Source organism: Crinia signifera, chromosome 12, assembly GCF_055691185.1.
Source record: "Crinia signifera chromosome 12, ASM5569118v1, whole genome shotgun sequence".
In the NCBI taxonomy this organism is placed as follows: domain Eukaryota; kingdom Metazoa; phylum Chordata; class Amphibia; order Anura; family Myobatrachidae; genus Crinia; species Crinia signifera.
Genome location: NC_139228.1, coordinates 47,380,037 through 47,395,617, shown reverse-complemented (window position 1 = coordinate 47,395,617; position 15,581 = coordinate 47,380,037). Strand labels below are relative to the sequence as shown.

Below are 15,581 nucleotides of genomic sequence, written 5' to 3'. Positions count from 1 at the left end.
CATAGCATAAGTCTTGTCAGTACAGAGTATTATAAAGACCCATATGTACTAGCATTATATATACTTATCTTGTGTACAGGAAGCTGAATGGGTTAAGAGATATATTCCTTCTGAGTTTCAGATTCTGTAGATAACTCAAGGTTACTAATGACACCCATATGGGGAAATACACTCTTCTATGTCATCGGAGATGGCATAGTAAAGTTACGTCAAACCAGTTATAGACTTTGTAACTCCACACTAAGGGAATGTAGCATGTGAACATGTATGTATTTGGTAATATCCCCTCCCATAAGGGGGAGGAATTATTTGTGTTTCATGGTATGACCAACGAGCTAAGGAAGGTACGGTGAATAAACCTGTTGGAAAGAGACCGTCTGCAGTCATTTCTAAGGCTCTGAGATAACTGCGTGCTCTTGAAAGGAAGGTCGCATGACAGAAGCTTTCAATACATACAAGTGAGTTTGGAAAGTAGCACTCCTCAGACTTCTTAATCAGTAAAACGGTCCGTTATTAGGATAGCCCAACAGCGTTTCGGGGACAAGCAGAACAATAATACAATGCAAACAGCACATATATATATATATATATATATATATATATATACACACACACAACACCATAGCCAATAAAATCACAGTAACAATTAAAACATTTACTCACACCATCTGTGTGAAGCATGTTGCAGCCGTCCGTCCCATCTGCGCGGCATCTCAGTGTCTCACAATCTGTGACGTCACAGCTAATCGCCACCCATGTTGCTAAGCAACATGTAAATACAACAGAGACGCTCACATATACACCGGCATGGCCGTGCGATCAGGGAGGGAGATGCTGCCTACAAACAAATAACAAAACAGACATGTTTTTTTTTTGTTTTTTTTCAAATGTATTTTATTGAAGCTTAAATGATGGGACAGTATACAATGAGAATATATGTATATACATTGTATAAGAGTATTTGAACAAAAAATTGCACACTTATATCTTGTAATAGTCTGGGGCAATGAGAAGCTTCAAAAACCTTTTTCTAACTTTATATAACGATTCTAATCACGAGAGTAATACACACGTATCTAGAGTAGGAGTCTGTCCTGCACGAGATAGATTATGCGGGTTGTATCAGATTACTATACACATATATAGTATGAAGGTCCTTATATCGATAAAATGCAATAATCTGTGACTCGTCTAGAAAGGTGTGTGCATAACAAAACTAAATTTTGTCCAAAACAGTGGACAAAATACTATATACTACATTAACAAAACAAACCTTTGGTGCCCGCCCGGTCCCCAAGGCCGCCGATCCATCCATAGGGCAGTCCGTCCATGGGAGAGGCTCGAGTAAGAAGAGGAGTAGGGAGGGAGGACGAAGAGGGGGGGAGGAGAAAGGTGGTCTTATATGGGAATTGGGTCTTTATTGCCAAGGAGCTGATAGGAGTACCAGGTCGTAGATTGGAAACATTGCCTAAGAGCAAGTTTAGTTGCAGGGGGTAGGGTCTGGATAAATTTATTCCAGCATCGAAATAGAGCAGGTGTCAAGTATAATAAATATATCATCCGCAAATGCAGTAATATGGAGTTCCCTATTACCAATCTGGATTCCCTTGAATCCAGGGAGTAGCAGAATGTAGCGTATAAGGGGCTCCAGGGCTATGTTAAAGAGAAGAGGGGACAGAGGGCATCCCTGTCTAGTGCCTCTTTCCAAAATAAATGGCAGGGAGGTGACATTATTAACTGTTACTTGTGCCATGGGTGTATCATAGAGGGTACGTATAAGGTCACGAAAGGATGGGCCAAAGTGCTGAAAGTGCAGTACCCTATCCAAATGTGACCAAGCTATTTTGTCAAATGCTTTTTCTGCATCCAAATTAATAAGTATAGGAAAAAGGTACTGTGTGGCGCGCTATCAACAGCTGCTGGCACTGGGTTTGTCAGGCCCAAATATAGAGAGAAAAAAGAAATAATGTGCCAGCGCTGGCTGTTTTAAGAAAAACAATACGCGGTTCTAAAGATACAAATTTACAAATTTATTAATAATAACAACATCATATTAAAAACACACAAGCTAAAAGGTGAATCGCTCTAGATGGTGCTATGTAGCACTGTATTATAGCATCACTTGCACAAGAATAATGGATTGTAAATTAGGCTGTATATTACCATCCCATTGCACCTGGTGGTTTTTGGAGCCAGGGTATAGGGAGAATGTGTCCGTGGTATGTCCTATAATTTCAAGGACTCAAGGTTCCCAATTTGAATGTCCTCTGATTGTCGTCTGGAAGGAATTAGGGACAAAGCGGATATCCCAAATGAACAATTGTAATCCAGGAATTCTTGAGGATCATCTAGGGATGGATGGACACGTCACTTGTGGGAGGATGGATGCCAATCGTACAGCGGGTTTTAGTGGTGCTCAACGCGTTTCCCCGGTATCACCGGCTTCATCAGGAGCAAGTATGTCTGTGGTGAGCTCAGAGCATGGTTTTTATACCTGTTTGTTAATTACCTAGGTGATTCACCTGTACAATCAATTATGTCTAAAAACATTTTGTGATATAAGAACCGCGTATATATTATAATATCTACATAGTGGTATTTGTGGAGGAGGCAGTCAATTAGATTTGCATATACTTTGTTATGTGCAAATACCGTTTTTTTACCAACAAAAATTATACATAGACAGGAAGTATGTTTGCGAGGGTCACAGGACCCGGAAGTGATCCACTTATACTCTAATCGAGTGTTTTAGATACCGATGGTGTATATATATATAAATAAATAAAACATATAGTTACCAGAGTGTCAGGCCTCTCCGTTGGACCGGATCTCATACGGTCCAACGGAGAGGCCTGACACTCCGGTAACTATATGTTTTATTTATTTAGACATAATTGATTGTACAGGTTAATCACCTAGGTAATTAACAAACAGGTATAAAAACCATGCTCTGAGCTCACCACAGACATACTTGCTCCTGATGAAGCCGGTGATACCAGGGAAACGCGTTGAGCACCACTAAAACCCGCTGTACGATTGGCATCCATCCTCCCACAAGTGACGTGTCCATCCATCCCTAGATGATCCTCAAGAATTCCTGGATTACAATTGTTCATTTGGGATATCCGCTTTGTCCCTAATTCCTTCCAGACGACAATCAGAGGACATTCAAATTGGGAACCTTGAGTCCTTGAAATTATAGGACATACCACGGACACATTCTCACTATACCCTGGCTCCAAAAACCACCAGGTGCAATGGGATGGTAATATACAGCCTAATTTACAATCCATTATTCTTGTGCAAGTGATGCTATAATACAGTGCTACATAGCACCATCTAGAGCGATTCACCTTTTAGCTTGTTTGTTTTTAATATGATGTTGTTATTATTAATAAATTTGTAAATTTGTATCTTTAGAACCGCGTATTGTTTTTCTTAAAACAGCCAGCGCTGGCACAAAATTAATAAGTATGTTTGTAAGTGTTTTCTGGGTACGCGAATGTGTTATGGCGGCAATAGCAGCTCTAATTCCCTGTACTGATTGCCAACTTTTAACAAAGCCGAGTTGCGCGGGCGAAATTAGACTAGAGAGGCATGTCTGGAGTCGGTTGGCCATCAACTTAGTCAGGATTTTGAAATCCTGGTTGAGGAGTGAGATGGGTCTATAGGAGCTGACAAGTGAGGGGTCTTTGCCAGGTTTTGCAAGGACTATAATTTTTGCTTCATTGAAGCGGAGGGGCATTTCTTTGGATTGAAGGATATGGTTGTACAGGGTGGTTAGAGTCGGAGTTAACTCTTCGCTTAACATCTTGTAGTATTCTGCTCCAAATCCATCAGGGCCAGGGCTTTTATTATTAGGTAGGGATTTAAAATGGTGTCTTTCACCTCCTGTTCAGTAAATGGGCTATCCAAAAGCTCCCTATCTCCCTGGGAGAGAGTAGGCAATTGGGCTTTTTCTAGAAAGGATAGGCCCGTTTGTGCATTATCTGGTCCTTTAGTATAAAGGGTTTTATAGAACGTCATGAATTCCGAGCATATAAGTGAGGGATCAGTTACTTTATCCGTAGTAGTGTTTATCATATTGACCCACGTTCTGGGCCTTTGTCCCTTGAGCAAATTGGCCAGAAGTTTGCCTGATTTATTGCCCAATCTGTGAAACTTATTCCGTTGGAAATCATATGACATCTTAGCTTGTTCGGTGAGAAAGGTATCATATATTTGTTTGGCAGAGAGGTATATCTCCTTATTAGTGTCAGTATCGTGTCGCTTGTAGTTCCTATAAGCCGAGGTAAGTGTAGTGCTGACATCTCTCAGGCTAGTTTGATATTTCTTTTTTTTTTTGAGTGGGTGTAGGACATAATGTGTCCTCTAAGAACAGCCTTAGAGGCCCCCCAGAACAAAGGTGTATTAGATTTGTGGGCCTCATTGTTTGCTGAGTACATCCGCCATGCATGTCTTAGGTGTAATAAGAAATCATGGGAATGGCGGAGGTATGTAGGGAAACGCCAGCATCTAGAGAAAATTAGAGGCAGGGAAAGTTGTAAGGTCATAGTGATTGGGGCGTGATCTGAAATCACAATGTTGGAGATGGTTGTTTGGGATATTTTAGGGAAGATACTTGGGGAGATAAAAAGATAGTCAATATGGGAGTGTGATGAGTGAGGGTGGGAGTAGAAGGAGTAGTCTTTCGTCGTGGGGTTGTGAATGCACCATGGGTCTAGTATGTCAAGTTGGGAGCAGAAAGAGGACAGAAGATTTGTAGAAGAGCCAGCATGAGCATTACTTACCCCGGATCTGTCCATGGATGGATCGACGACTAGGTTGAAATCTCCTCCAATTATTAGGTTTTGACCACCCCAAGACACAAGTTTCTCTAGAACGACTGCAAAGAAAGAATGTTGTGAGATATTTGGCGCATACAGGTTTAAAAGAGTATAGGTAGTACCATCAACCAGGACATCTAGCAATATAAATCTCCCATCCGGATCTATAAATTTCCTATTTACTGAATACTGCAAATTTTTGTGAAACAAAATTGCCACCCCCCTAGATTTGTTGCTATATGGTGCAGATATACATTCTCCAATCCAGGGAGCACGGAGTGTATTGCGGGTATCATCCAGCCAGTGTGTCTCCTGGAGGAGTGGGGGGACAGGCGTTTTAAATGGGAGAGAGCACCTTTTTACGCTTTATGGGGTGGTTTAGCCCCTCTACGTTCCAAGAAACAATATTGATGGACGTAATTTGTGAATCCTCTTCAGTATTCAATTGGGAAGAGGAATGAAGTGGCATATCAACCTATCCCCACAGACGGATACATCATAAAAGGTTGTTGTAAGGTATGCAGGGGCCCCCTCCCGTCCCAGCGAGCAAGGAGAGGGTAAACCCAGATAGGGCAGCGACTAGAGCACCGGCAGGCAACATAACAAACAAACATATAAAGATTAATAAACAGTCTAAACATAACAGTATGCATAAGAGCAAACCGTGAGTATGTGAGCGCTCCGCACGTGCGGGCCGGACCTTGAGAAAAAAAGGGGGGTGCATATACCACAAGCAGAGTTAATTATATGAATTGAAGATAAAGTCAGGTGTCGGGGAGGGAGAAGTGGGACTTAGCCGCTTCAGGGTCCTCAAAGAAGAGCGGCTTGCCATTCTCGTATACCCGCAGTTTGGCCAGGTAGAGTAGAGAAAACTTGACTTTGGTATCAAATAGCTGCTTGCAGATGGGGGCAAACTCCCTGCGCTTGTTGGCAACTACAGTAGAGAAATCCTGGAAAATAAGCAAACGGTCTCCCTTGTAATGGACGGCTGCGGTTTTATGGTAGTGATCTAAGAGCTTCACTTTATCGGCATAGTTTAGTAGTCTCATGATCACGGGGCGTGGGCGGCCAGAGGAGGGTTTTCGCTCAGGGCCAATCCTGTGTGCTCGCTCTATTGCCAGTGGGGTCCCTTTCAGGTCCAGGGCTAATTGTTCTGGGAGCCAGGTGGAGAGAAGGTCTAGAAGTTCACATCCCCTGACTACTTCCGGTATGCCGATTACTCGCAAGTTATTTCGTCTACTGCGGTTTTCAAGGTCATCCAATTTAGTGGCCATTCCGTCAAGCTCTTTTTGTTGGATTCCACTGTTTGTTGTGCGGTGTGCAGATCGTCCTCCAGGGAGGATATCCTGTGTTCCGCCTCATCTAGACGGCCAGAGTGGTGTTGTAGTTGAGTCAAGGTGGACTCAATTGCCTCCTTGATGCCTGCCAATTTTTCATCTAGCAGGGGACCCAGCACCGCTGCTATGTCGGTGGGTTTCATTTTAGGCATAGGGGTGTTTGACTTGGTTTTGCGTCGCCGCTGGGAAGCAGAGCGGGATGTAGTGTGGTCAGAATCAGAAGAATTGCCACCTGTAGTACCGTCCTGAGAGGCTGAGACAGAACCAGTGGGGGTCATTGAAGCAGGTACCAGGAATCTTTTCATAGAAGGATATAGAAAAAAAAGACCAACAATGCGCAGGGAGCAGTTAGACGGACATCCGGGCCTCACATTGGTGGCAGCGAGGGTACCTGCAGTCACATATTAGAGGATAAGATCGGGGCAGAGACAATGTAAATGGTCAGCAATAGTCCAGGCCCATCCGTGTGAGGTTACACAACAGGGGAAATCAGCATGGTAAAGTGGACGTGGGGGGGGGGGGGCGATGAGAGACAGTGAGTGTCCCAGTAATGTGAGGGGCTCAGGGTGAGAGCATGTATATTGTAACTGTATAGCAGGCCTATAAAATCTTATGGGATGCAGTATGTTGCCATTCGCAGGTATTGTAGAAAAATATCAGGCTGAACACAGGGATGATGTCTAAATTGTCAGTTATGCCCCATTGCTTGTAGGCATTAACAGCAGGATCCAGTGCAGGGGGGGAGGGGGGGGACCAGGGTTTTCCTCCGGCAGAGGTGTTGTTATAATATATATGATGGCATATGAGGGCCACTGAGGAGTTGGGTGGCTGTGGGTAGTAATAGCCAGAGCAGGCTGCTGTGGGTGCCATGGAAATTGAGGCCCCTGCTTTGGGTTTTATGCTAGGCCTCAGCCTAGTGTGTCTCATTCACTGCCCCCCAGTGTCTGAGGGGGGGGGGGGGGAGGGGGCGTCCGCCGGCGGTATGTGTTGTCCTGCGATATGCAGGAGCGGGCAGCCGCAGGACCTGTGGACCCGGCAGGCCCGCGCCTGAGTCTGAGTGACGGCCGCAGCAGCCGTCGCAGAGCGGGGGGAGCACCCGCAGCGCCTCCTACCTCTCCCGCGGCGGGGACCCCACCGCCCGCTCGGCCGGTGTACCAGGCGGGGATAGTCAGCTCCGGGCGCCTCCGGATGCCACACGCCGCGGCGTAGTTGTCGGGGCCGAGACGGCGGGTGCCTGGTTCCAAATTGAGGCCGCGGCTTCAGTGCCGGAGAAGGCCGCAATCCGCGGGACAGGATCTCTCTGGTCCCCGACTCCGCAGCACTCCTCCCGCACAGTCAGCGCGTCCCCGGGTTGCTCCTGATCGGACCCTGGGCTGGCAGAACCCCAGGTATGAGGCTTTTAAGGGGCTGATTTGAGGGTTTTAAGCAGGAGCTCTTGGCTCGTGCGACCAGCTGCCTGCACAGCTAGGCCACGCCCTCAAAACAGAGATGTTAAAATCAAGTGTAATTTAAATCACACTGAACGTGAAGGGACAGCACATACATTATATGGCATTATGAAGCATTTTGATAAAACACGATATCCTGTCATTCTTAAAGCGATAGTGTATGCAATTTCACTAACAGGTATAATACTCATAGAAAACACTGTAAGCTGAGGTACTCATTGAGTCCTTTTGGAGCAATAGTATTTAGATCAAAAATCCACCTACTCTCCTGTTGTAAGAGAGTGCGTGCTCTATTACCACCCCTAATAGTAGGGGGTACATGATCAATTATGATGGCACGCATACTAGCAACACTGCCAAACAGTGCCGCGCCACTGGTTGATCAGCTTTTTGGGATAGCAATGCCTGTTTTATCAAACTCCTATGCAATCCTTTCTTTAAGCTGTCGTTCGGTCTTCCTAACATATGAGAGCCCACACGGACAGGTCAACATATAGATAACATATAGATAATATATAGATAATATATATATAGAGGAAAGAATAATCTGGCACTCGGAAAGACTTGATCACTGATATTGAAATTGGTTGAATGTGATAATTTACAGGCACCAGAGGTTTCGTAAAAACATAAAAAGATTTATTTAGACAAATGACATGTAATTAAAAAAGAGAAAGGATGAATCCTTACCCCTCAGGGTATTTGGAGCCAGCAAGGGATGGAAAAAGGCAGGGATGCAGTCCGGAAGTGCACCCTGCTGTGGCCCCAAATACCTTAGCACTGGTCAGGTTCAGTCCAATGAAAGTCCAAACAGTCACTGCCTCCAACACGTTTCGAGCAGAACTGCCCACCTACGTGCGGTGTGTCGGGCTGCAGCAGGAGGCAGGCAAACAGCTCCTGCTTCCGCTCCTTTCATACACCAGGCTCCGCAGCCAAGCAGCCCCGACGCTGATATATAGAAGTCGAGGAATGGTGCGCGGCCACATAAAAAAAAACGCACACCACTTCCTCATGTTTTCCGGTGGCTATGCTGCTGCTGGCCTGGGTAGCCTTGGCAGAACAGCGCGAGGCTGGTAGTATGTGCTGGCGTGTATTCCTCCGTGCTGTGGGCAGGTGAGGCAGAAAGGTCTGTGGCTGCGGAGCTGTGTAACTAACTAGAGATGGTACACGCAGCTCCCGGCCACCGCTTGTGATCCTAGACATGAGCAAGCGCTGGGGTGGGAGACTGAAGAGGCAGCAGTGCTGTTTTTGCTGGGAATGCAATGAGCATTTAACCCTTGGGGTACAAGCATGTAAACACCCTGTATAGGCAGATCATAAGATAAATGCAGTGTGCATAGAAATTTGTTTATAGTTTTTGTTTTTACTATAGTCCGGCCCTTCAACGGTCTGAGGGACAGTGAACTGGCCCCCTGTTTAAAAAGTTTGAGGACCCCTGCTTTAGATTATCAAAAAGTTTTTTCAGAGGCAAAGGCTATGTTATATTTACCAGTCCCACATACTTTAAAGTTCCAAATCACTGTAAGGTAATGCACTTTTTTGGGGGTTCAAAGTTTGGGTCAGTCTCTCCCCTCCTTTACCAGAAATGCACTCTGGAAATAATAGGATGGAAGTATTACTCCACTATATAGATCACAGGATTTTTGTACATCCACCAGCGCTTTCAACATCTGATCTGCGGGACCAGCTGACAAGAGGCTCACTCAAATACGCATTTCTACGCCTTTAACTCGACTCGGCAGGTTCCTCAGTTTGACAACAGCGTTAAAAGAGGCCTGTCTTTCTGTCAGCTTCTTAGGATCTGGCGGATTTGTACCAATGACTGTGATGCTCTTGTTGAGATGGACTCTATGATTAATACATTTTTGAAGAGAGGTTATAGTTGGGCTACCCTACAGCAGGCTAAAACAAAGGTTTTAAGTATCCCCAGTGCAGAAACTCTTTATCCTCGAGATAAAAATAATCTTAGTGCGTTCCGGTTGCAATGGAGTAGCAGGGCGACTCCAAGGCTCCGTCCCGGCCCGACTATAAAGACACTTTACAAGGCTATCTAGCCTCCTAACTCGCCTGTTAGCAACCCGGATGCTTCCTCACCTCCAAGCTGCAGACTGCGGGACCTTACGGCGATTCCTACACGCCCAGGCAACGGCCTTACCTGCGGCGTCTCCCGCGGCTCATCTGATGCAAGCTCCCGCCCCACGGACCTGAGGCTGGCCACCCGGCAACTACGGGGAAACTCAGCGCCGCACTCTAAGAAGGGAAGGCTCCGGGATCTAACTCCTCCGCTGCCGCAGATGCCGAAAGCGTCCCAGCCTAGCGTACATGGTGAGTGAGAGCCGGTGCACTACTGCTCCCAAATCAACCTGCAGCACCACCCGTTGATCTCCCCCAGCTGATTCCCGCATTACTTCAGGCCTACTTACTCATCCCCCTCAACAAATAAAGTGGCATAAACACCTATATTAGAGTCTTCCTCACAGTCCCAACAACTAACACCAATACTGTGGAAGTAACCCTCCTAATTGAAGGCCTGAAATCAGGTTTGGAGCACTGTGCTGCATAGACTGTGATACAGCCGCCCTATTCCTCATGAAAATCATTACTAAGGCCCACAGATAATAAACACAGGAAAAGGCTGACTCCTATGACGAGTGTATTTCGGTGCACTACTGCTCCCAGAAGAACCTTCGGCAACACCCACTGATCCCCCCCCCCCCCTCTGCTGTCTCTCACATTTGGACTGCATTTTGATTGTCTATTCCATTGAGGGTCCCCCAACAACCACGACAGCTACAGTGGAAAGTAACCTTTGTTACTTGAAGGCCTGATACCAGGGCTGGAGCGTTGGGACACTTAGACAGTGGGACAAAGATACCTACTGCAAAGAAAGGCCCATATCAAGGCTCATAAATAATAGCTACAGGAAAAGGAAAGAAGAAAAAAAAACTCTGGTGTTTCCACTCATTTTATACCCTGTGGAAAAAGACAAAAGGGAAGCTCAATCACCCCCCCCCCCCCCGCCTTTACCATACCCTTGAATTAAAAGGTCACAAGACCCCTGGATAAATTCAAGTGTGGTTACTCAGTCATAACCAAAGGCTCAATATCACTTAATATCGAACGGGTATTTCCAATTCAGGAGTCTCTTTGTCTTTAAATTTATCTTACTGAGGACATTAAACCAAACAGCAGCAATGGACAAATATATTACATCGCAGCAGCCTCAACGTTCAACGCAGCAAACCATGAGACAGGTGAAGAGAGGGATCATCCCACCTACAGAGGAAGATAAGGAGGCGATAGACACATCCCACGCCTCACAGAAAACAGTAACATCCTCACTAGACCCAGACTCAGATATCCAAAGGGTTAACGCCCTTACCTATGAAGACCTAGTAGATGCCATTACCTCCACGATGGGCCCACTTCTAAACAAAGCTGTACGCGACATCAAAACACAACTACAACAACTGAGTCTAAGAGTAGACACTACCGAGAATAGAATTGGGGCATTGGCCCAAAACATGGCAGATGCACAATGTGAAATTAAGCGGCTTGAGAAAGCTAACTACTCTCTGATCAATAAAGTGGAAGAGATCGAAAATCGCTCCAGACGTAACAATTTAAGAATTGTGGGTCTTCCCGAAACTTTAAAAGGCCCCTCCCTGGATCAATTTGTTCAGTCCACTCTACCACAACTACTGGACATCCAAGAAGCCTGCTCCACCATGGTAATCGAGAGAGTCCATAGAATAGGACCACTTCCATGCCCTAATGACACCCGTCCCAGGGTAACTATCTTCAAATGCCTGAGTTACACTCATAAAATGGAAATTTGGAAAGCTTCAAGAAAACACTCCTCAATTAAATGGGAAGGAAAAACCATCCACATCTTTCAAGACTTCTCTGCCGAAGTGACTAAAGCCCGAAGAGCCTTCTCCCCCATCTAGAGATTTTTGTTTGTCTAATCTCAGACAAACAAAAATTTGCCCTCATCTATCCAGCGAAACTACGCATATTCCACAATGACACTCATTATGACTTCACCTCACCGGCAGAAGCAGCCAAATATCTGCGGGAAAGGGAACTACAGTCTGATCACGACATCGCAGATAAGAACTGATTTCTTAATGCTAAAGTTAACCAGCCACATCTACTTTATGATGGCTTGATAAAAATGTTATAGCCGCTCGCCCTATTACCCCCCCATCCTCTTCCCCCCTCCCCGTCTCCTCTTACTGCAAAATATCTAAGCCACTCCTGATAAAGGGATTGGCCCGATTGCCCTAGCAGTCAAACCATTTAAATTTAAATAAACAAGGCCTTAAAATGTTAGCCCAAGTCGGGCCACGAGGGAGCCTAGCTACGGAAATGTGCATTCCAAAGCTGATATTATCAACATTAGTGTTAAATTGTTACAATGGAGGTCTGTTGATTTCTAAAAATATAGTGTTGGGGTGCGGCGCACCTCAACGCCTTTCTTATGTTCTATTATGCTTTTGTTTTCATGTTTGGTTGATGTACCTTGTCTCCCCGCTTCCTCATGTGTCTCTCCCATTGCAAAATATAATCATGAGTAATATAATAGTTAATTGTCTAGGCTTAGGATACGTTCAGCTCTGGTCCGTCCCGTCCCCCCCCACCATGTCGGAACTTAAAATTGGTTAATTGAATGTAGGGGGATTTAATTCTCCGGCGAAAAGGAGGAAGGTTTTAGTTTACTGTAACAAGTTAAAACTGGATATGCTTTTTTTACAGGAAACTCACTTAATTCAGACAGAGGTCCTTAAACTTCAGATGCTGGGATGGAGGCTGATGGCTTCCGCCCCATACAATTCTAAGTCCAGGGGTGTAGTCATTAACAAAAAAGTCAGTCCCATACGATCTTATTAAAACCACTATAGATACTGAAGGTATGTAATAGCCCACATTTCAATTTACTCTAAAAATTACAGGCTCTGTAATGTCAATGCCCCCACATCTTATCAGAAAAGGTTTTTCGCACAACTTATCAGTGAATTAACCCCTTTTACTGACGGGGCCTTGGTGGTATGTGGAGATTTTAATTTAATTTCTGATGCGACCCTGGATAGATCCTCTTACCCGAAACATACTGTCTCCTTGCCCAGGTTGGGAATACCCCAGCTGTCAGAACGCCTAAAGCTGATTGATTTGTGGAGAACACTTAATCCCACGGCAAGGGAATACACGTGTCTGTCAAAAGCCCATCATACTTTCTCTAGGATCGATTTTATTCTCACCTCTAAAACTTTGCTTGCTAAAATATCCTCCTCAGAAATTGAGCCCATAACTATATATCTGAGATACATAAAATATATCTGACCACTCACTACAATGGATTAAGATCCATTTATCAGATGAAACTTCACATAACAAAATTTGGAGATTTCCCGCCCACCTTTTAGTGTCTAGTGAATTTAAACAGATGTTGAAGGATGGATGGAAAGAATAATACTCTAGCAATCTGTCACATGCGGCCACAAATCCCCCTCTTTTCTGGCAAACGGCCTAATCGGTCTTAAGAGGCAATATCCTTTCATATACCGCTAGACTCAACAAAACACATGCATCAACATTCCTAAGACTTCAAAAAACTCTCACATGTGCATATACACAATACCAGCTAAACCCCACACCAGCTAATAAACAAAGCTATAAAATAGCTAACACCCATTTTAATGAATACCTTCATGCGAGCGGGAACAAAAGTCTTTATAGTATAAATTATCGATATCATCGTTTTGGGAATAAGACAGGCAAATTGCTTACTAATATGCTTAATTGCACCTGACCATCGGCGACTGTCCACTTTTTAAAACTCCCAGACGGCTCTTCTACTTCTTCAAACGAACAGATAGCTCACACCATGAAATAATTTTATTCTTCCTTATATTCTCTCCCTAACCAGCTTCCCTCGAATGATACCATGAGTCCAAGAGCCACTATTCCTGGTTGGAATACTCTTAACTTTCCTGTACTTAAGACGGAAAACACTAAACATCTTATAACCCCTATAACATCTGAGGAAGTCCTTAACACCATTAAGACAAAAAAAACAGGAAAGGCCTCTGGCCCAGATGGGTTAGGAGGGAGTTTTTATAAGCTTATGCTTCCGCAAATTATAGAACCCTTAACCAGGGTATACAATGCCATTTTACAATCTGAGACCCCTCCCCTGTACTTCAATGCAGCCTATATAAAAATCTTACCCAAACAGGGAAGGGACCTCACAATGCCAGGATCTTACAGACCGATCTCTTTGCTTAACTCGGACTATAAGATCCTGGCAAAGATACTGACAAATAGATTAAAGGGAATAATGCCTGACATCATTCATCCCGACCAGACAGGTTTCATTGCAGGTCGCCATTCGGTCCTCAACGTTAGGAAGGTTACTGCAGCTGTTCAACACCTTCAAAACAAGTCTGGCCTATCACCTATTGGAGCAATTATGTCTCGAAGCAGAAAAGGCCTTTGACCTTGTCCTTTGGCCCCACTTATATAACATGATGGAAAGGTTCCGTATCCCCCTGGAATTCATATCCTATATAAAGCTGCTATACACTTCACCAGTATCACAAATTATGTGCAATGGACAGATATCAGATTATTTTAGTCTCCACAGGGGTACGAGACAGGGATGCCCCTTATCCCCCCTGCTTTTCGCTATAGCCATCAAACCTCTGGCGATGCTGTTGCGAAGCTCCCCTGACTTCCAGGGGATTAAATATTAGGATCCGAAATAAAAAGTATCTCTTTTCGCAGATGACATGCTGCTATATGTTACTAACCCCATGTTCTCTCTTCCCCCACCCACCCTCCCTACCTCCCCCCCCCCTTTTTTTTTCACACATTCCTTTCTGTTTCCCTTTGTCTCCCCGGTCTTGTCTCTATGTGTAAATGTTTAGTATAATAGAAATGTTTGTGTTTCAATTTTCTCTCCTTATATACCTTCTATGCATAATAATTACAGGAGCTCTAGTTAACCGCTCTAATGGAGTCCGAAAAATAAAAGACTTAAGGTTTATTAGAAATATCAAAACTTTACTTCGGACAATGGATGCTTAAGAGACATATAAAGGGATTTTTGTAAGAACTTACCGTTCGAATCCCTTTCTCTGATATGGTCCTGGTGACACAGCTCAACACTGGGATGTAGGAGGGTCCAAAGGAGCCAAGCACCTATCCTTAAGCTTTTAGAGGGTAGGCTCCTCCCCTACTGCATCCCGGACTCTTCAGTTCAATCTTTCAAAGCCACTGGAATACATTAACTCAGTACAAACGCCTGCACATATTATATGCACATTTTTCAACAATAACTTTTTTTTTTTTTTAACCAATTATAACATGAACATCATGAACACTGGCATACTTACTGAGCTTAAGGGAGGGATCGCTGTGTCACCAGGACCATATCAGAGAAAGGGATTCGAACGGTAAGTTCTTACAAAAATCCCTTTTTCTCTTTCAATGGTCCTGGTGACACAGCTCAACACTGGGACGTTCCAGAGCCGGTCCTTTGGGTGGGTACGCTCAGGTCTGCAGCTCTCATTACTGCTCGCCCGAATGATGTGTCCTCCGACGCGAACTCATGGAACCTATAGAATTTGGCAAATGTATGAACAGATGACCAAGTGGCAGCCCTGCAAACCTGCTCAGCTGTTGCCCCATGTCGAACCGCCCAAGAGGTGGCAACCGACCTGGTGGTATGCGCATTAATCCTGGCCGGAACAGGCCTACCAACTTTAGTGTATGCAATTGCTATAACAGAGTGCAACCACCTAGCAATGGTCTGCTTAGATGCAGGCCAACCAATTTTGTGTATGTCATACAGCACTAACAAGGTATCAGTCTTTCTGACACTCTTAACTCTGTCCACATAAATGCGTAAGGCACGCACAACATCCAAATTCCTCAATTTTTCCCTTCTTCTCGAACCCTCTGGGGGT

At 44.7% G+C, this 15,581-nt stretch overlaps 1 protein-coding gene across 1 annotated transcript in view; it reads right to left on the bottom strand.

Annotated features, from left to right (window-relative positions):
- Positions 1–15,581, bottom strand: part of LOC146049537 (uncharacterized) — a 160,182-nt gene that overhangs the window by 75,014 nt on the left and 69,587 nt on the right. Inside the window, exons 4-5 of the mRNA XM_083166070.1 lie at positions 4,791–4,885; positions 664–838 (exon numbers count right to left, since the gene is read on the bottom strand). Coding sequence (XP_083022196.1) covers positions 664–712 — 49 coding nt within the window. The 5' untranslated portion in view covers positions 713–838; positions 4,791–4,885. The remainder of the gene's footprint in view (positions 1–663; positions 839–4,790; positions 4,886–15,581) is intronic.